This window comes from Haemaphysalis longicornis, unplaced genomic scaffold (assembly GCF_048455015.1).
Source record: "Haemaphysalis longicornis isolate Haplotype H1 unplaced genomic scaffold, Haemaphysalis longicornis Haplotype H1 scaffold_2, whole genome shotgun sequence".
Taxonomy (NCBI): Eukaryota; Metazoa; Arthropoda; class Arachnida; order Ixodida; family Ixodidae; genus Haemaphysalis; species Haemaphysalis longicornis.
In genome coordinates this window covers 288,309,077-288,329,697 of record NW_027526295.1, presented here as the reverse complement: position 1 = coordinate 288,329,697, position 20,621 = coordinate 288,309,077, and the positions used below count along the sequence as shown (strand labels likewise).

Below are 20,621 nucleotides of genomic sequence, written 5' to 3'. Positions count from 1 at the left end.
CGAAGAACTAGCGGCGACAAAATGCGGACCGAATATGTATAACTACGGAAAGGCATTCCTTCAAGAAAGAATTCTTACTATAGCAATAGGGGATCACGAAACAGGACCAATACCTCATCCACAGAGGGGAATTCCTCAAGGAGCGGTGCTATCCCCAACTCTCTTCACATTAGCGACACTCAAGATCCATAGGGCACTATCGCAAGTGGAAGACATTAAACACCTCATATATGCAGATGACGTTACTATATGGAGCACAACTGGATCACCTGGACACATCCAGACGCAACTACAGGAAGCACTCAATCGAGCACAACAAGCAGCAACAACAATAGGACTATCATGCTCCGCAGAAAAAACAGAACTGCTAACAGTAGCCAACAGATGGTGGAAACATCCTCCCATTAACTTAACCCTGCACGGCAACAATATTTCAACTCCATCCACTATCAAAGTACTGGGACACTACTTCCAAAAAGATGGAAGGGGACAAGCCGCAACCAACCAGATACTAAAGCAAGGGGAGCAGGTTCTTCAACTTATGAAGCGGATCTCCAACAAGAAAAGGAGACTTAAGGAGGATGACCTGCTGAAACTGCACGAGGCCCTCGTCATATCGCGAATAAGATACGCAGCCCCATACACCAATTTTACCAGGACACAGCTTAAAAAAATAGACACCCTAATCCGCAAAGCCGTCAAGATATCGTTAGGTCTCCCTATCAGTGCAAGCAACACAGTCCTTGACAAAATGGGGACAACAGTGACCGTGGACGAAATAGTCGCTGTTCACAAACACAACCAGTTGGCAAGACTGAACAACTCCTGAAGTCTCTAGGACACAGGGTCAGCCAAGCGGCCCCTCCTATTGCCAAAATACACCCACGAGACTGGCAAAAAATCAATGTGGCCCCCATACCAAATAGTATGGATCCAATCCGGCACACAGAAAGAAGATCCATTAGAGAAAAGTACTTTAATAAGAAACCGAAGAGGGAGCTGGACCAAATGCACACCTAAACAGACGCGGCAGGAGCCAACAACACATGGACAGTAGCATATTGGAACATACTCAACCGGACTTACACTGAGAGCAACATGCACTTCCAGAAGGCAGAAGAAGCAGAGATCTACGCAATTGGAAAAGCGATATATCACCTCAGTCAACCAACCTGTCCCCTAAATATATACACAGATAGCAAGAAAGCCTGCCGAATTATAGCATCAGGACACACTTCCCAAATCGCGGCACATCTATTTCGATATATCCAGGACACTGTGAAGATATATTGGATTCCGGGTCACGCTGGCGTACTGGGTAATGAGAAAGCAAATGAACTCGCCCGAGAAGCGCACTACCGGGCTCCCAGGAACGGCGGCGAAACTCCCAGTGAAACCGAATCAAGCCCACGACAGCTTTACCTGAAAGACTACAGGAGAGCCAGGCAGCAGTTACCGCAGCCGCACCCACACCTAGAAAGACACCAACATACTACATTCAGACAAGCACAAGCCGGTACACTACACACACCTGCTAGACTACACCTCATGCAAAGTAGAAGACAGGACAGATACACCCCCATTATGCCGCACCTGTAATGTGATCGCCAACCAACAACACATATTATGGGAGTGCCCCATTTATGCACACATTAGACGACACTACACTATAGAGTGGCTGGCCACCCAGAAGACCAAGGACGAGCAACGTGGCCTGGTGGATTTCATCGAGAAGGCCATCAGTGGGAGCCTGGACGGAGGCACCCAGACTCCATGAAGCTCTCCGACAGACATTTCCCCTCTTTTGGTTAAAAAAATAAAACTCTCTCTCTCTCTCTCTCTCTCTCTCTCTCTCTCTCTCTCTCTCTCTCTCTCTCTCTCTCTCTCTCTCTCTCTCTCTCTCTCTCTCTCTCTCTCTCTCTCTCTCTTTCATTTTTATATTCGCCTATCTTTCTTGGGCTTCCGAAGAGATATTCGAGCGTCGGAACCCTTTCAGGGGCACGTTGTTTGCCTTTTGACGTGATTAGGAAACAGGACTCTCCGTGTGCACCTGAGGCATCAGGTTCACTCAAGAAATCACTTTTTAAGTCGGGTGACCTCAAGCTGCTCGAGCTCTGGATTCGGCCAAGCAATTTGCAGTATATCCCTGTTAATTCCAAGCCAGCCCAAACAAATAATGCCTCCACATTTCCCTCCTTGGAACGTTCCCCATGTAAATTCAGTCTCGCATCCCTGGAATTAGCCCGAAGAAGACAATGCCCCAGACAGAATACTATCGTGCTAGAATGCATGCATAAAATGCATTCTGCTAGAACTGACATATTTACGGATGGATCGTTGTTCCCGCAAAGCTCTGGATTTGGAATGTACGTGCCACTTACTGGTGACGTGTATTCACTTCGTCTGGAGCGACCAACGTCATCTGCAGTGGCGGAGCTCTATGCCCTTAAAGGAGCAATTGTTTACGTCCTACGTCACGAGCCGCATCAGTGGAGCATCTTTACAGACTCCAAGGCAGCTCTGCAAGTTTTATCAAGGAGGAGCAGGTCTTCCCCCCACCATGCCGCAACCTCCGATGTCTCCTAGCATCACCACCTCGCTTGCATTGCTGGACACTGTTTAAAATGGCAATGGATGCCTGGCCATTGTGGTATTATTGGAAATGAAAAAGCCGATTAAGCGGCCCGTATGGGCCTTAGCCATAGGAAATACCGCAAAGTGTACTTTACAAAAACAGAGGCTTCTACTATGGCGCATTGCTTTGCAGCAACTGAAAGAAACAGGCTATGGTGTAACCAACCGAATAACGAAGTCTTTTTGCGTGCGATTGGCTCGGAGTTGAAATAAAGACTTCCAAGACAACTCCGTCGTAATCTAGAGACATATCATCGCCAAAGACTGAACTTGGTTTGCACCAAGAGTTACCTTTTTCGCCTCGGACTGACGACCAACTCGTACTACGACAACTGTTTTTCTATAGAAACCGTTGAACATATTTAATAGAATGTGTGGCCTACTTGGCACCAAGATCCGTTTTGTTGAAGATATGGAACGCCTAGATCAAGGGCCTGAAACTCTGAAGACCATGGACCATAGACTTGACCCTCGAAGCAGCGTCAGTCTCTAAAAAGTTTGTTTTCATATTTGGAGGACATTGGTCACATTTTAAAATTGTGAATTCTGTGGAACAACCTGAAAAATAGTCCATCAAGCACGTCAAGCCACGCCAGTGTTTTTTTTTTTCTGCCCACCTGTTTCTAGGGTGTGTTTTCCCTACATCACCGACCCCTAGCAGAGAAGCATGTAGGCGATTGTAAACGCCGGCAAAACTCTCCCTTTTTTCAATAGAGCCTTCTCTCTCTCTTTCTCGGCCAGAACTCCTGGAAAGTAAGCTACTTCTGTAAGTCAAAAGGAAAATCTACAACCAGTGCATACTGCCGGTAATGGAATACGGAGCTGAAACTTGGTGCCTTACTAAACAACTACAGAGCGAACTTAGATCGGCTCAACGGGCCATGGATCGAATAATGTTAGGAATAACACTCGGGGACAAGAAACGAGCTACCTGGATCAGAGAACAAAGTAGAGTTGGCGATATCATGATTCAAATAAGGAAAAACAGATGGACTTTGGCATGCCATGTAGTGAGACGAAATGATAACCGGTGGGAAATTAGGGTGACGTAGTAAATGCCAAGAGATGGGTCTAGAAAAATTTCGCCGCATTTTCCCGAGGGGAAGAATGTGAAAGTGTGAATGCACGAGTTGAATTTGCGCGGTTCGGTAATGTTCGCGAAAGAGAGATCACACACACACACACACAACTACAAAGAAAGAAAGATGCATTTATTCACGGACACCTATTTGTGTTGTCGTTGTACTTGATTGCTAGAGCGGATCTCAGCTTTGAAATTTCGTGTCAGTACTCCTTTAAGCGGGTGCATTAGCCCTTCTCACGCCCGATTCTTGGCCAATCCCCCATGTGGGTATGTGCCATGTCAGCGGCCAGGCAGCGCGCGCCCATCTCCACGTGCGCGGACATCGCCGGTGGACGGAGGTTTAGGGTCGCTTAAGAAGTGCATTGCACTTAAAAAGGGGAAGGCCAGTGATCTGTCGGAGGGATGAAATACGGAACATCGGAAGTAAACTGCGGACTCGAGTGGCGCAGGCCAGGAGCGGTTGGAGGTCCATGGGAGAGGCCTTCGTCCTGCAGTGGAACCGAGCAGGATGATGTTGATGATGAGGAGGAGGAGAAGGAGGGTGGTGGTGGTGGTGGTGGTGGTGGCGGCGGCGGTGGTGATATTGGCGTGGTAAGCTGACCTAAACCATCCCGTGAACTGCCCTCCACGGGAAAACATCCCGTGGACTGCCCTCCAGACGGCGCCTCCCCTGCCGGAAGGCGTACGCCATTGCCTCATCCGGTGGTAGGATCGGCATGCTGTCCTGCGTTACCTGCTGACCACGGTGTAATCTTACACCGTGCTGCTGACACAGCTACGGGCACCGCTCACCGTTGTCTACATCCTCTCCTGCGAACAACATAAAGCGGAAGCTTCTCGTTTGTTCCATCACATTTTTTTTTTATTCGAAAGTTTGCCCTGCGGCATAACGGTGCACGATTCACAGGTACACGAACAAGTTTGCTTCTCGTATAAAGTCTAGAAGGTGCCTATGAAATGGTCCATGAACCCAGCGCTGCAGGTCTGGAGGGCGGCCAGGGTGGAGGCCGGTTGCACGAAGGTGCCGTAATCGCATCTGATGCAGTCCGGGGCAGGTCCACAGCAGATGCTGCACATTCACATTCTGTACGGCGGAGTCGCAGAATGGGCAGGTAGAGTCGTATGGGCCGCGGTACTGCGATGGCCAAGAGGCAGTCACAGACGGCGTAAGGGCCATCCCAACGCGTATTCTCCGCAGCGCAACCTCCTCTCGGCGAGTTAAGTCACCAGGGAGGTTTGAACCACACGGAGGTATGAGGGCTCGCGTGGTGCGCCGGAGAATTTCCTTCTGTTGTGCCAGGTTTCCACTTGGATCTTCGGGAAAAAGTGGTAGTGGTCGCATCAAGGTATACGGGCGACTAGCCGTGTCTGCCTCCCTACTGCCGGGTACAGCTGAACGGGGTACCCATTCTATGCGGATCTGCAGTGAAGTGCTTCGTGCTAAGTGGTGAATGGCATCTGCGAACGCTGTAGCTTGTGTTACGCGGCGGATGTCGTGGATGGCTTGCGTAGAGTCTGTGCGTATTATTAGTCGACAGTATGGCCCTGCCTGGACAATAGGCAGTATTGCGGCCATCCCATCGTGTATTGCTGCTAGTTCAGCAAGATACGCTGGTGGCATCGGGTTAGCCTCATAAGAGCAACATTGGTCCACCTCTGGTAGCTGGGGACAGATGAGTGCAGTGTGCACCATGCCGTTTTTGACGCTGGCGTCTACATATGCAATTGCCGTCTCCGCGTCTGGGCTATGTAGGCGAGAGACTTGGGCCGTGGCCTGGCGAGGTAACGGGTGACGGAGGCGACCGATTGGTTTGTTGTCTGTTAACTGTACTCGCTTCCACGGAGGAATGTCTGAACCTTTCACAGTGGTACTTGGTACAACGTACCCCATGTACCGGGCTAGCGCAGCGGCGGCACCGGTCATCGAGATTTTACAGACCCGGGCAGAGCGGCGTTGGTGCACCAGCTCATCAATCGTATTGAGTTGGGCCTCCCCCTGCAGAGTTGGTATCGGGGTCATTCGGGGTAGTCCAGTAATGGCCCGCATGGCATCCCGGTTGATGGCTTCGAGGCGATCCCAGTCTCTCATCGTGAGATGGTGGAATTGAGCCTGGTACACGATTCTGGGTTGCAACACTGACCGCACAAGGAGGCGAGCAACGCTGGTGCGCGACCCGCCAGCCTTCGTCGCCATTCGACGTATCAAGTGTATTGTCCGTGCGGCACGATCCTTCGCACTCTTCACCCATGGAGCCGCGGACCCAGACGAGGCAACATCAAGGCCAAGCACACGAATAGCTGGGACCTCCTGTAGAGGTTGTTGATGAATAAACAACCGGACAGGCCGTTTCTCAAGTCGGCGTCGCCCATGTTTGTTAGTCACTGACATGTATGACGTTTTTTCTTCCGATAGTTCAACTCCTACTTGAGCACACCAGGAATCAGTCATGTTTAACGCCGTTTGTAGCGCGTTTTCTTGGACAGAGATGTCAGGATGCACGGACCACACAGTAATGTCATCAGCATACATGATGTAATACGCCTCAGGTATGCCCGCCAAGCGCCAAGCCAGGGGAAGCAAGGCGATATTGAACAGTACCGGCGCCAACACAGAGCCCTGTGGAACACCACGGTGCGATGTGAAGTGTCCTGTAGCCTTCCCGGCCAAGCGAAGGGTGAAGGTTCGGTCCCGAAGAAAGGCGTTCACAAATGTGCAGACACGGCTGGGCAGTTTAATCCACTCTAGGATCTGAACAATGGCTTCGCGGCTGACATTGTTGTAGGCCTTTTTAATATCCATTGCAAGGACGGTTCGAATCCGGCGAGAGCATCCTCCGATCAGGATCATATCAGAAAAGTGCTGCAGTCCGTCTTCGACGCCCAACTGGGGCCGGAATCCAATTTGGGCGGGATGGTACCAGGAATATCGCTCAAGCCACCAAGTAAGACGTGTAGCTAGCATGCGCTCCATCAGCTTACAAATCGTTGATGTCAGAGCTATTGGCCGAAGGTGAGAAATCCGGTCTGGTGTTTTGCCGGGCTTCGGGATAGCAACGATTTCCGCGTGACGCCAGGAATCAGGAATCGCGGCTGAAGTCCACGCTGTATTTATGGCTTCAAGTATGACGTCAAGTGTAGTGCCTTCTGTGTTCTTAAATAGCTCATAAGGGATGCCATCAGGTCCCGGTGCAGTGCGCGGCCTGGCATGGTCGATGGCTGCTAAGAATTCCGCCATTGTAAAGGGGGCCTGAATCCCTTCAATGTCGTTGCATGTGGGCAATGAACCGGCGAATTCCGGTAGGCAGTTTGGAATAGTAAAGACAGCTGGTGGAGTGTCAAAGGCGGGAAAGAAGGTGCTTGCAGCGAGAGAGGCAAAAACGGATGGTGTCTGGCCAGATGCTAGAAGGGCACTAGCTGCTGGATCTGGAGGGCGGTGACCACGTTCCATTGCTTGGAATGTTCGCCAAACCGAGGCATTAGACGACGAAGGGCCAAGCGAGGCGCACCAGTCTAGCCAGCGGCCCCGTGACAGTCGTCGTTCATGTCGGCGGGCTGCTGCTGTGAGGCGGTTAAGGTTCAGACGTGCATCGATTGATGCGGGATTCCGCGCCGTCAGGCTGAACTAATGTCACATTTTTTTAAATACGCCAAATAGCCATCCTTCACAATTTTGTTCAATCAATCAATCAATCAATCAATCAATCAATCAATCAATCAATCAATCAATCAATCAATCAATCAATCAATCAATTAATCAATCAATCAATCAATCAATCAATCAGCTTCTGAGAGCCCCTGGTAATTGAAAGCCTGCGGCTCTATTGATTAATCCTTAATTAAGAAATCTAGGTACTGTTCTTTCGTGAGGAGCCACGTGGGCATGAAGTCCGTTAGTGCGCTATGCGCGAGAGCTCAATCCCTCCTCACCCCGAGACTAGCTATCTACCGTGACGCTTGTCTCTCTTGCATCTGCCTCGCTTCAGCACATCCTGTGGGCATGCCTGTCCATCCCCTCGGACCTCACCCTAGTCGTCACAGGAGGCCGCTGTTACGATTCTGCACGCCTCTGCCATGTTCGCGCGCCCTAAAAAGTTTCGCGGAGTGCGCCGGTGTGTAAGAAAGCGAGCTCGGACAAGTATCAACGTGCCTGGGAACACTCGGATCGCGGGCGCCTCACTGTCGGCGTGATTCAAACTTCGGCGGCTGCAGACGCTGCGTTTAGCAGCTTGTGTCGGCGCGCAGACGCCGAAGCCGAGATATCCTCTCTCCCCTCTCTCAGTACTTAGCGTGCGCCGCTACTACCGACCCCTCAAGAACTCTCGAAAGAGTGTTGTGTCTGTCTTTACTATGTTCGCGCCGTGTGCGAAAGCGGGAGGAGCGTTGTTTGACCGTTAGCGCTTTGGGCAAAAATATGGGGCCCGAGCACGGGAGTCCATTCGTTTCGGAGCAGCGAATGAATGCACTCATTCTGCTCGAGTCCTGAACTGTAACCTCGCCCGGAAGGGTATTGTTCCTGTCTCGCTTCTGCTCATCTCTCGCCATGCAGTAAACCAGTTAAGTTCGCCTTCGGCTCCTTGTCGTCATCTTCGAGGCAGCAACATTTGCTGGCCGCTCGACCATCACGCTACCACGCGCATGACTGAGGCGACGGAGTCCGGTGCTGGGGCGCCTTCCCGTCGGTAACAAGTGGTTGTCAGCGGTGGGATGGCAACTTCGTAACACTGCCCTGACTGACTACAAGAAGAACTGTGCCGCCTAGCGCAGGACGCCGCATTGCCGCGTTGTGATGCGCTGCTGCAGCCATGATCCTTGGACAGTGGGCGGTTTCTAATAAAGCTTCTTTTCTCTCTATACAAGGAGCGATGGAATGTCCGATGGCTCTGAGCCATCCACCGCTTTCAAGGTTCGTCCGCTTCTTTGGCGCAGCTGTATTACAGCTCACGCGTTTTCATGACCACACATGCAGCCAACTTTCTCTTCTCCCTTAACGCGTAACATGCTTCGCCTAATAACCCCACAGCCACAACCGCCCTGAATTTACACAATGATGCATAATTGGTGGAGTTAACACATGTGATCGTCGTAACTGCGTAAATAGAGATAATTGATGAAATGTGATAAAAAAAATATAAAATCAAACTTACGCATACAATAATGCAGATCTTGTACACCTCCCACAAAAAACGAAGACGAAAATAAAAGAGCGTGGGAAAGAACGGCGTAAACACGACTAAAGAAGCAGGACCCAACCGCGTAACGCCCTGAATTCGCCCAAGAATGCATAATTGGTAGAGGTAACATACTACATCGTTATAAGATCGTAAATGGAGATGATTGTAGTCGAAAAAAGTAAAAGAAACTATAGAATATCCAAAATAGAGAAATAAAAAGCCATAAACGTAGAATCACGAATAAAAAATATGTATCTTACACATCTAAACAAAATGAAGACAAAAATAACAATGTGCCGAAAAAAAAAGAACGATGGAAGCAAGAATTCAGAAGAAATTGTTGAAAAGCTCCAAGCGGGCACTATGCTTTGCGTGAGCACGAGAATACATAACCGGTGAAGTTCATGCTCTTAGTAGCGATAATAATGTAAATATGTGTCATTGATGAAAGGAAACAAAAAAAAAACAATAAAATCCCGGTGTATCTGGCTACTCATAGCCACGTCTGGCTATAAAAGCTCACTGAAGACACGCAACGTAAGAATGCTGCGCATTTGTAGACAGATTTCTGAATTTCTGCACATTTTTCCCCTCAGGTCTGCAGAAAAACGGGTTCGGTGAACATCCAGTCTTCTACAGCTTCGTCGCGGAAGACATTGCCGCAGGTACACCGTATACGAGCAGCGGTGATTTAAAGCGGGCACTGATCTGCGGCAAAACTAATGACGATGGTGTCAACAGATCCTCCCAGGATTGTGGGTTATGCGGTGATTTCGAGGATCTACTCGACGTGGGAAGGCAAGAGCCTAAGACTCGGCGACCTGTACGTCATGCCGGGCCACAGGAGGAAGGGTGTGGGGACCAGCCTCCTCAGGAGTGTCGTCCAGGTGGGTCCGCACAGCGTGCAGGGGAGCTTTGAGCTGCCCTGTACTTGTGTAGTGCAATCTACAAAGAACTTCGCTTGGATAAACTCCACTTTCTAGGAAATGTTGCAACGCAGCCAACTGCAGTGGAACACGGATAAATCGGACTCCAAGGAGATCGCGAAATAGTTCGATATGTCGATAATTCCAAATGTAAAATATGCCCATCCGAACCTTACCTGAAAACTGCGCAGATCACTGAGATCTTTTCAAACTCGCGACAAGCGGTAGATTATAGATTAGTTTTGTTCCTCACAGCACGGAAAATTTGAACCACAACGCAACGACCACCGCACTTTATTTAACACACACAAAAAAAGTCTTCTAGCTGCATCATAAAGTTCACCAGAATTTCTTCAAGCTCACTAACGCCATCTCCAAATAAGTAAATCTGACGTTGTGCCACAAAAATGGCGAATCTGAACACTGACGCAGGCATGGCTTCAGTAGGCACTTGGGAACGTTCTCAGGGCTGCGAGGAACGTTCCCTTCCCCGGCATCGGTGATGTCCGCCTCAGTCTGCACATCGTCGTCAGCACTCGCGAACTCGTGTGCCGCTGTGTCATTCGGAATGGCGAATGTTAATGCTGACAGCTCTCTAAATCTACTTTCGATGCATCCGCGCCGTCGTCTTCGGTTTCAGACCAACTCTCGTCCAGAGCCGCGACACAAAGTAGCTTCGCATGCGACGCGCACCGAAACGGCCGGGACGTGGCGGCGCTGCCTTCGCCTTTTTAAAGGGACACTGAAGTGGATTTTTCAAGCTCCCGGTTTTGCTTGCACTGCGTAGACTGGCTCAAATTACCACACTTTTGATCGTTTGTCCGGTTGATAAGCCGGTAATTATTTTATAAAGCGGGAAAGAAGAAAAACTACCATGCGCGGTCTGTGGCGGCCACACCAACTAAAGGCTGTGACGTCGGGAGGAGGTGGCACCGTGATTGGACGATATCCAAGGTTAGCATTCAAACAAGTTCCGGTTTCGGTTCTGTGAAACAACATACTTGACATCCGATGGCATCGTTGGATGGGCATTCTTGATGACTCAATAATCGTCATACCGGGCTTCTGCCATGTTGTCGGCTGTAAAATGCCTAGGATACGCCTCCCAGGACGGCTTAATTGGCATCGTAGAACTCACTAGCCGAGGCCTACGCAGTGGATGAACGTCCTCCGCGTCACCGCAGACGCTCAAATGCCATGCGCTTTTCCCGCACATTCGGAGCTTGCCTCACTCATGCCTGTATCGTAAAAAGCGTGTTCGAATGTGCTGATTCTGGCCTATGCCCACTGCCCGCAAGCAGTCGGTGCTTGTGGCAACCGCACGCCAACGAGAACTGGCTAGCGCGTCAGTGTAAGTCTGCACGCGTTCTGCGAACTCGCTCGTAGAGCAGGGAACGTTACGGCCCAAAAATAGTGAACTCAGGTTAGAAAACATCGGCCGCAAACGAAAAAATCAACTTACAAAAAAAACATGCACCCTCGGGGATTCGAACTTGCGACTTGCAAAACAAAAATCCTGGCGCTTCAAACCAGTCGGCCACAAGCTATTTTTTTTTCTTTAATGCATGGAAATTTTAGAAAGAAGTCAGCCAAGACAATTGACACACAATATAAACACTAAGACAGCAAAGGGTAAGCACGTCAGTCTAACAAAGGTCGGCACCAATTCAAAACTCAGGCAAGCAAACGCACGCTTCCAAAAGATGCAGCCACTCTGGTGGATAACTCTGCGCAACATAAACGCTCCGTACCAACGCCACCTGTTCCCGAAAAATGCACTTGGTCGGCCTAGGGGGTTCAGCATGCCGATCAGTCATGCGGCACTTCCTCAAGCTAAACAAACCTAGGAGCACAAAAACGTCATATGGCACCCGATTCAACGTCTTCAAATGGCAAGAAGCGAATGGTGTAGGGGGTGATGTCAATGTCCTTTTTTAGTGTCCGTTGCAAAACGTCCCAGAAAAACACCGCGTCACGGCACAGCACAAAACAGTGGTCAATAGTCTCTGGTTGGTTGCACAAGCGGTAATTGTCTGACCAAGGGATCGACATTCCTTTGTCTCGCAGCCATGTTTTAACTGGAAGCGTTTGCGAATGAAGCTTAAAGAAAAACGTTTTGGCATTTGGCGGCACGCACATACGCTTGACACGGTCTAAAACATTATTCGTATGGTCCCGCAAGTATGGCTGGTGATAAAGAGGCACGGGGAATAGATTATGAATTAAAGTGTTCGTCATAGCCGTCTTTGAAAGTCTAAACATACTCCAGAGAAAACCGCGCAGTAAGGAAATGAAAAATATCTACAACTTCTTTTAGAAAACCCCATGGTGGCTTTTGCTTCACCTCACCCGTAGAAACAAGGAGAAACGGTAAATGATAACGTATGCGCTCTTGAATTACAGTACGTAAAAATGGATGCTCCGCCAACTCGTAGAAGAAAAACCGAGACACAAGTTGGTGCACAAACAAATGCATTAACCCAACACCACCAGACCGTAAAGGAAGAAATAAATTATCCCTGCGCATTGGCTCCCATTCAGATCCCCACACGAAGGTAGCAAACACTGTGTGTAGAGCCTGGACTTTCGCCCGCGCACAGTTCAGTACCTGAAGCGCATAAACACTCGGCCACAAGCTAGCACTGCTGAAATGAGATATATAAGGTATATTATGTACAACCAGTTTACACTTTTATTTAGTTTTAGCATTTCAAGTACTTTAGGTGACTATTTGTTGTATAGCGCTCGTGCAGTAAACGTCCGCCAAATTTCCACAATATCTCACGTCTAGCAGTTACATTCCTTAGATGGAAAAGCGTTCGCAGATGTGTGGTCGTGCGGCTGACCGCTGGGCTTGTTCACCCAGTGCAAAAAAGTGCTTCAAGCTCTCTAGTTTTGCGCTGTACGGTAAAAGTTTCAGTCGATTTTATTTTCTTAGTACCTATATTGACTTCGCTGACTCTTCTCCCGCCTTCAAGTGGCATTAGATTTTCCTACTAGCGTAAAGTCAGCGAACCGTCGCATGTGCACTTGTGCAGCGCTTGTGTGGAGCGACCCGGACTCGGAGCTTGATACAGTGCACAAACTAACAAAGTAAAGAAAGGCACATTCTTCCATTCAGAAACGTGTTGTGGCTTAGTTTCAACTGAGCGAGCGAATTGCGACGACCCGTCGGCGGCCGGCGGACTAAACGCTGGGCCGGCTGACTCGGTCGCAAGTTCGGCGAGCCGTGCAGTAGCCACCTGATCTCCTCCTGACGTCACACGAAAACGCCACAGAAAATGGGCGAGGGTGCAGAGAGGAGGACAGCATTCTCGAGTTAATTTTTCTACTAAATAAATTCGCGTAGATGCGCTCAGAGTGGTCGAAACATGGCCTATGGACTCCGGACTACAATTAGCGCTAATAATCCCGAAGTGTTTACAAATCACTTCAGTGTCCCTTTAAGTTTGATGCGCAGTATCGCGTTCGAAAAATGGTGCGAGAAATTCAGCCGACGTCGTTTCACCGTCCTGCGCCCGTGGAATAATGCCCACTTTCGTCGCTAAACCTAGATTCTTCCGTTTTTCCGTGACCATGCACGGCTTCGAAACGCGTGCCGCAGATCTAACAAACACGAATTGTGCGAGCCACCGCTGATAACCGCTGACGCACGCAGAAAAAATGCCATAAACCGAGCGCCTCCGGTCGGTTTCCCCTCCCCTTTGTTACCTTTCGCACCCAATCACTCCTAACCTCGTCTATAATTCACCCAGTTCTACGTTTTGGTGTCAGGCACCTCGTCTGTTTTTGTGTAATTCAGCCAGTTCTACGTTTTCGTGTCAAGCAGCGCACCTCTGCACTTCAAGATGTCAAAACAGCAACTAGCCACTCCCAAGCCTTGCTGAACCAGTATCCGTGTTCGACTGTGTAGCAATGTCCGCTTCTTCGGCCTGGCCCGTACTCCAACGACGCAGTGCAACGACGCTCGCTCACCGTTTCGGTGCTGCGGACGGTAGGAGAACGCCATGGGCGGCTGAGCGTGTTAGGATTTCGTGCAACAAGTGCCGACTCTTGGTTCCCACGGCTTTTAATCCACTTGCAGGACTGCCAGCGGCAGGGATGTTCGCGCATCGACTGCAGCCCCCAGGCGTCCAACGTGGAGCTCATCTCTTTCCTCGAGAGGCACGGCGCCAAGGACATCCTCTCCCAAGAAGGCTGGAGCTTCTACCAGCTCTCCCGGGAGAACATGGAGACGCTGCAGGCGGACAGAACATGAAGGGCGAACCGAATCTTGCTCAGGAAACCACACGTGTAGTGCTTATTTCTCCTCGCTCTGCATTTCCACGCTAACGTGCGCCCAGAAACAGAGGCGTGCATACGCCCATCGTTTCGTGCCACGTGCTATTAGATGCAGTAGTAGTAGTAGTAAAGCTTTTATTTGGGGAAGGGAGGGCTAAAGCCACTTGGTGGGGAAAATGGGATATGAAGGAGGGGATTACACAGGTTTCTTCAGTTCCAAGCACTTTTTCTTCTATTCACTGACTGTTCGGAGGCTTCGCCGGGGTCGTCCTTCGTCAGACTACTCGCGACAGACCACTTTTGGTTGCAAATTTGCCTATTTCGTGTAATAAGGACTTATCTAGTGCGGTATGTGCTTCTTGGTGTATGGTGTTTAGATCAATGTGTCGAATGTTGTCTGAACGATGTGCATCGAAGAATGGGCGTACACATACTAAGTGGGGAAGGTCTGCTTTGGTGTTCGTGTTACAGTAGGGACAATGTGGGGGTGAGGGTGTTGTGGGGCCCTTTGTCCACCTCTGAATGATATGTGGGGTGTAAGCTGCATTGGCGCAAATCTTGTTGATGAATACTTCTTCGGCTCTTGTTAATGAGGGCATGTTAGCAAGGTAACCAGATGGTGTCACTTGTTCGTACTGACATTGCTTGCGCCTCTTGAGTCGCTGGATGAGTAGGGCAGGTGAAGTAGCCGAGGTATAAACCAGCGGAGGGGTAGCGTTAAGACTCTCCTGCGCCGCTGCGTGAGCGGCCTGGTTTCCTGGGCTGGCCTCTTCATGACCCGGTGTCCAGTCGATTCGGATGTTCACTTTCTGGCTCTTTAGTAGTTCCTTAAGCAGTAATATGGAGTTAACAAGTGGGTTGAGTGAAAGGGGTTTTCGTAGTTCTCGGATTGCTGCGAATGAATCTGTCAAAATGCGCACGTTGTGCGGTGGTTTAAAGTCGATTTCGTAGCAGATGTGGTTAATCGCGCTGTTTATGGCGTGTAGTTCTCCTTCTAATGCAGTTCCATCGTTTTGGTTGAAAGATATCTGCCCGTTAAAAGATGAATTTTCGGGGCATGTCCATGCTGCACCGATATGTGTGGGAGTCACGCTTGTATCCGTGAAGATATCAATTTCATTTGGCAGTTTAGACGCCATCAGGTAGTGAATACGTTGAGATCGGGTTTCTGGAAGAGCCCGTGGGATTGGTTTGCTGAGGTGGCTTTCGATGTTGTTTGATATCGACCAGGGTGCAAGGGGGATGGGTAGCTCAATTGGTGGTGCGGGTTTTTGTTCGTCCCATGCCGTGAGGAGCAATCCTTGGCGGGTGAGACCTCGTTTGCGGTCTGCTTGGTCTTTTGTTTCTTTCATCACAGTAACGATGGGAGGAAGTGCCACTGCCTGCTCAAGGGCTGCCTTTTTTGTGTGTGTTGGGAGGCCCGTTATGGTACGCAATGTGGCCCTGTGGAGCACCTGAATGTGTTTGGTGTTGGTCTTATTCAACTCATAGACAGGGGATCCGTAAGCTAGAGTGCCAATTGCGACCGCACGTGCCATCGTTAGGCAGGCTTTTTGATTCGCCCCTCCGTGTTTGTTGGAGAGGCGTTCTATCAATTTCAGCATTGGCTTCCATTTTCGTCTCAGCTCTGCGATCCATATCTTGGGGCTGTTGCAGCTGGCTAGCGGGAGGCCGAGTAGCCGTACGTGCCCTCGTTTCATTTGTATCTCAGTGTCACCTATATACAGCAGGTCATCTCCTGTGGGCTGAGCTTTGTTCGTGCTTGAAACCATGAGCAGCTCAGTCTTTTCAGCGGCGAGTTCAAGACCTAGTTGTGGTAGGCACGCCTCTATGGTGTTTAATGCTGCCTGTAGTTCGGTGAGCATGTCTGTTGTCGTTGAGTAGTCTCTACCCTCGCACCATATTGTGACGTCATCGGCGTATATAGCAAATCTGGCCGACGTTCCTTGTTCAAGACTCTTAGCCAATTTCGCCATGACTATGTTGAAGAGGACCGGTGCAAGGATGGATCCCTGTGGCACTCCCTTGTCGTTGTAATAGGCGTTAGGTGTCCATCCGGGGAGCTTGCTGTTGAGTTGTAAGGGGCGGTGGTGAAGGAAGTTTCGGACCCATATTTGTGCTTTTTTGCTGGGAAAGGCTTGAGCTAGTTCACTCAGAATTGTGGTCTGATTTACTCTGTCGAATGCCTTTCTAAGGTCCACAGTTAAGACGTAGTCGGGAAGTCGAGCGGTCGTACGGGGATCTGTTGATGACGCGGCGCAGCAGCCAAAGGCAGTCCTGCGTTCCCAAATGCGGCCGGAATCCAGTTTGGGAAGGGTGAAGCCAATGCTTGACATATTCCAAGTGGTATTGTATTCGGTTGTTAATAAGGCGTTCGATTAACTTGCACAAAGTAGGTGTGAGTGATATGCGTCTTAGGTTGGAAACTACTGATGGGTCTTTTCCAGGCTTCGGGATTAGGTTGACCAGGGATAGCTTAAAGTCTTCGGGAACTTCGCCTGTGTTCCACGAGTGGTTTACGAGCACCGGCAGTTGTTCCAAGTGAGCTTCATCGAGGTTTCGTATGTGCTGCCAGGTAATCCCGTCGTGTCCCGGGGCCGATCTCGCCTTACCCTGTCTGATTGCAGTGCGGAGCTCTGCCATCGTGAATGGGCAGTCCAGTGATGAATCTTCGTTATCGATGTCAATGATGGGGAGGTAGTCGCTAGGTTGTCTACTAGCAGTTGGGAAAAGCGTTGAGATAATCTCTCGTTCCACCTTCTCGGGATCCTTGTGTAGTGTAAGCGTTGAGAATAACGGCATGTGCTGCTTTCCTCTTCCCGCCATTCCTCTGTAAATTTTCCAAAGTTTCGACAGGCCGCGTTCATTTCCTAGACTCGAACATAGCTCTTGCCAGTGGTCGTTAGCAAGCTGTCGTTGGTACTCTTGAATTAGCTTGTATTGCCTTCTTAACCTCATGAGATCGCAATGGCGTTTTCCCATTTGTCTGTATTTGCGCGTGAGGTGTTTGGCGCGCTGCCACAGATTGGCCAAATGGTTGTCCATGGTCGGTGTGTCAGTCGAGCAGGTGACCTCTTCATTCGAGGCTCGCGAAGCATTTTGGATGCGTTCAACAAGAGTATGAAAATCGGTGGATGGGTCAGAGATTTGGTTGAGGCTGTCACGAAAGGTCATCCAGTTCGTTAATTTCAGAGTTTTGGTCGTTCTTAGTCGTTTCCCACGAAGGAAATATGTTATGGGGAAGTGGTCGCTACCCCAAGTTGTGTCAGAAATTTTCCACGCGTTTAAGAGACCAAGAGAGGCAAATGTGAGATCCGGTGTGGTATCTTTTTGGGAGGCGTGCAGCCCTATTCTTGTGGTTACGCTGAGATCGTTCGCGAGCGTGAGGTTATTCATTTCCATCACGTCTTCCAGAAGTTTTCCTCTGATGTCCGTCATTGCGTATCCCCACGTTGTGCTTTTTGCATTGAAATCGCCTCCAATTATGACTGGTATGTTTGGATATTGATGAATTAGTTGGGTGACCCATAGGAACGATGAATTGCGAGCGGAGCCGGTTTTAGGTCTGTAATAAGCCGAAGCAACAATTATTTGCTTTCCCTCTGGGAGCCTGCTTCGAACCACTATTGTCTCATGGTGCTGGGACGTGAGTCCTGGAAGTTTTATTTGATGGCACCCAATTCCTTTCTTGACGAGGATTACTGAGTACCCAGGTGTCCTGGTCGCGGAGTGACCAGGTTGGCTTGGTTTGCATGTGATTGCGGGGTCCGAGTATGTTACATACCCACTAATCGAAGGTATGGTGCGTGGTTCTTGTAGGAAGATGAAAAGCGGCTTCAGCAGCTGAATCTTGTGTAGCAGTATGGGCGAATTTTGTAAATAGCTCCGGCAGTTCCATTGTAGTATCATGGTGTTTCGCATCATTAATTTCGGGAATTGCTGCGTGGTGGTACTTTGCGTGGTGGTTCTTGAATTAGGTCCTGTTGGGGTAATTGGTTAGTGATTCGTTGCATCATGGCCGCTGTCTGTGATGTATGGCTTTCAAGAAGAGCGCGAATTTTGCCTATGTCTTCTTGACGGGCTACACGTTCCTTTTGGATGTCAGATCGGATAACTGAAAGCAGTTGCACGAGTTCCGGGTCAAGTTTGGTTTGGGACGTGGGCGTACGCTTGATGCTTGGGCTACGGCAGCGCCTAGTCGAGTTGTTGGGTCTGGTAAACTGCGTCTGGGGTGGGTGTGTTGGTTGTGTTTTCTCTGTGAGTGCCTTCTTGAGTTCTTGATTCTCTTTTCTCAAATTTTCAAGTTCCTTGCGCATAGAAGCCAACTGGGCGAGAATGCTCGCGTTGACTGCTTCGGCTGACGTCAATGGTTGGCGATCTTGTTTAGGGGTTCCGTTGGGTGTTGTTATGCGAGTCTCGCTGGCATGGTTTGCTAAGTGCGCCACTCTGTCGGCCCATGAAACGCCCTGAGCCGCGTCCTTACTCGGAGTGTTGGAAGGCGTTGGAATGCGACTGGGGCATTGCGGGCTAACTGCTATGTGGCCAATCTCCTTACATGCAGCACAGTAGACTGTTGGGCCACATTCCTGTGTTTCGTCATGGATTCTGCCGCATTTGCGACATACGGTGTTGTGCGGACAATATTTTGCCATGTGGCCAATGTTGTGGCAGTTGTAGCACACCATGCGTTTTGGGTGATAGTCAGCTACTTTTACTATTGCCATATAATATTTGACAACCTTTGGGAGTGTTGGGGAGTCAAAGGTAACGACCGCCCTGTTTGTCTTTCCAATTCTCTGCACATTGAGGACTTCAGCCTGTTCGCAGCGCAGCCATTTCCGGATTTCTTCATTCGACTCATTGGGTTCAACATCAATGACTCCACGTGTCGTGTTGGGACGGTGATAGGAACTCTTGATCTCGACAGGAATCGTGATTACGTTGCCGTTTTGCCTTGCTTGTATGGTTGTTGTTTGAGCTATTCGCTTAGCATGTTCGTTGTCGTATACCGTGATGTGTATGCAGTTGCCTGCTACGTCATATCTGTGGGAAGCTATTTCTGAGAGGTATGTTTGGGGTGCCGTGATGCCAATGAGATGTGCGAACGAGCTTTTTGGTATGTCGCGGATGTTAATTTTAGTAAGTGGTCTGAGCGTGAGCACCGAACGAGGCCGACTTACCCGGTCTGTCTTGGTGATCGTTGCTGCTGCCGCTGTTTGATTCCGTTGCCACGTTGGAAGGGGGTCACCGTCTGGTTGTCCATTTGATGTGGTATGCACGTCGTGCTGGTCGTAGTCCATCATGGTTTCATGTCCAAGGCCTGGTAGAGAGTCTTTGCTCCGATCCGTGGTAGAGGGTTCTCTGGATGATTGGTTGCCGAAGTCTGTGGCACTGGTTATTGCTTGTGAACCGATTTGCGGCGCTTCGAGGCTGCATTGAGGCACAGGTGCGGGAGCTTGAAGGGACATTGTAGCGGCCGCCTCTTGCTGTGATCCCTGCTGCAGCCCCAACATGGCGGGGCGCAGCAGCGGAGGATGGAGCAACGGCGTGGTGCTGGTTAGGCTTAGTTCACCCGAAAAATTTCGTCGCTCACAAGAAGTTCCCCAGGCGGCCTATTAAGGTCGGACTTACGCCAGGGTGTAACTCAGCACTTCACAAACACGATGATGCAACTCGCGGGTTACTGGCGGTAAAAGAACTGCACTTAGTGAGGTCGAAAGGCGACGCCGATGTGGGAGCCATCCGCACCTGTTCAAAGCGCCCTCTCCTTCTCATTAGATGCAGAGCATCTGATTCACTCGCCTTGTCCCTCCGGCGTCGTCGTCGTTGTTGTCGTCGGCGTTGTCCACCCCTCTGCCATTCTCCGCGCCGCGCGAGCTGCGCTCTCCGCCGCTCTCCGCCGCTCACCCCCTCTCCTCTCCGATAACGAACACTCTCTCGCGAGGGGCATTGGATTGGATTGGATTTGATTGGATTGGATTGGATTGGATTGGATTGGCTTGGCTTGGCTTGGATTCGGTTGGATTGGATTTGGATTGGATTGGATTAAAGTGGATTGTGTTGGATTGCGTTGCGTCATAGCCGCGGCACGTTGCGTCATAGCCGCGGCAGACGCGCTGGGGCCGGCGCATGTGCAGTACTCTCTCTTCCGCGGTTTCCTCTCCTTCGGGCGCGCTGCGCATATAACCGGTGTGCCGTTCTCCGGCGAAGCAACATCCACGCTTGGCTCAAACACCTAGAGTCCACGCCGCTTTACAAGTACGCCAACGTCGTCATCGACTGGGACCAGCTTACGCAGTCCCCTCAACGTTATGAGCGCTATAAAACGCGTTCCCTTCGCCGCTCCGCCTATGCGTCGCATCTACACAGGGGTTCCCGCGAGGGGAGGTGGGAGTTTTTTCAGCTATGGGTTACAGATTGTGTCGGCTTCCTAGGATTAACTTCTTACAATTCGACTTCTGCGCCCCCATTCGGCACCAACTGAAACCTGCGATCGTACGGGTCTGCACCAACACATGGCGGGCA

The 20,621-nt window shown here is 50.1% G+C and overlaps 1 protein-coding gene across 1 annotated transcript in view; it reads left to right on the top strand.

Moving 5' to 3' along the window:
* The window catches only part of LOC144170839 (thialysine N-epsilon-acetyltransferase-like), a 21,404-nt gene extending 7,304 nt beyond the window's left edge, over nt 1-14,100 (top strand). Inside the window, exons 3-5 of the mRNA XM_077700856.1 lie at nt 9,486-9,554; nt 9,631-9,776; nt 13,900-14,100. Coding sequence (XP_077556982.1) covers nt 9,486-9,554; nt 9,631-9,776; nt 13,900-14,073 — 389 coding nt within the window. The 3' untranslated portion in view covers nt 14,074-14,100. The remainder of the gene's footprint in view (nt 1-9,485; nt 9,555-9,630; nt 9,777-13,899) is intronic.
* The last annotated feature ends 6,521 nt before the right edge of the window (nt 14,101-20,621 follow it).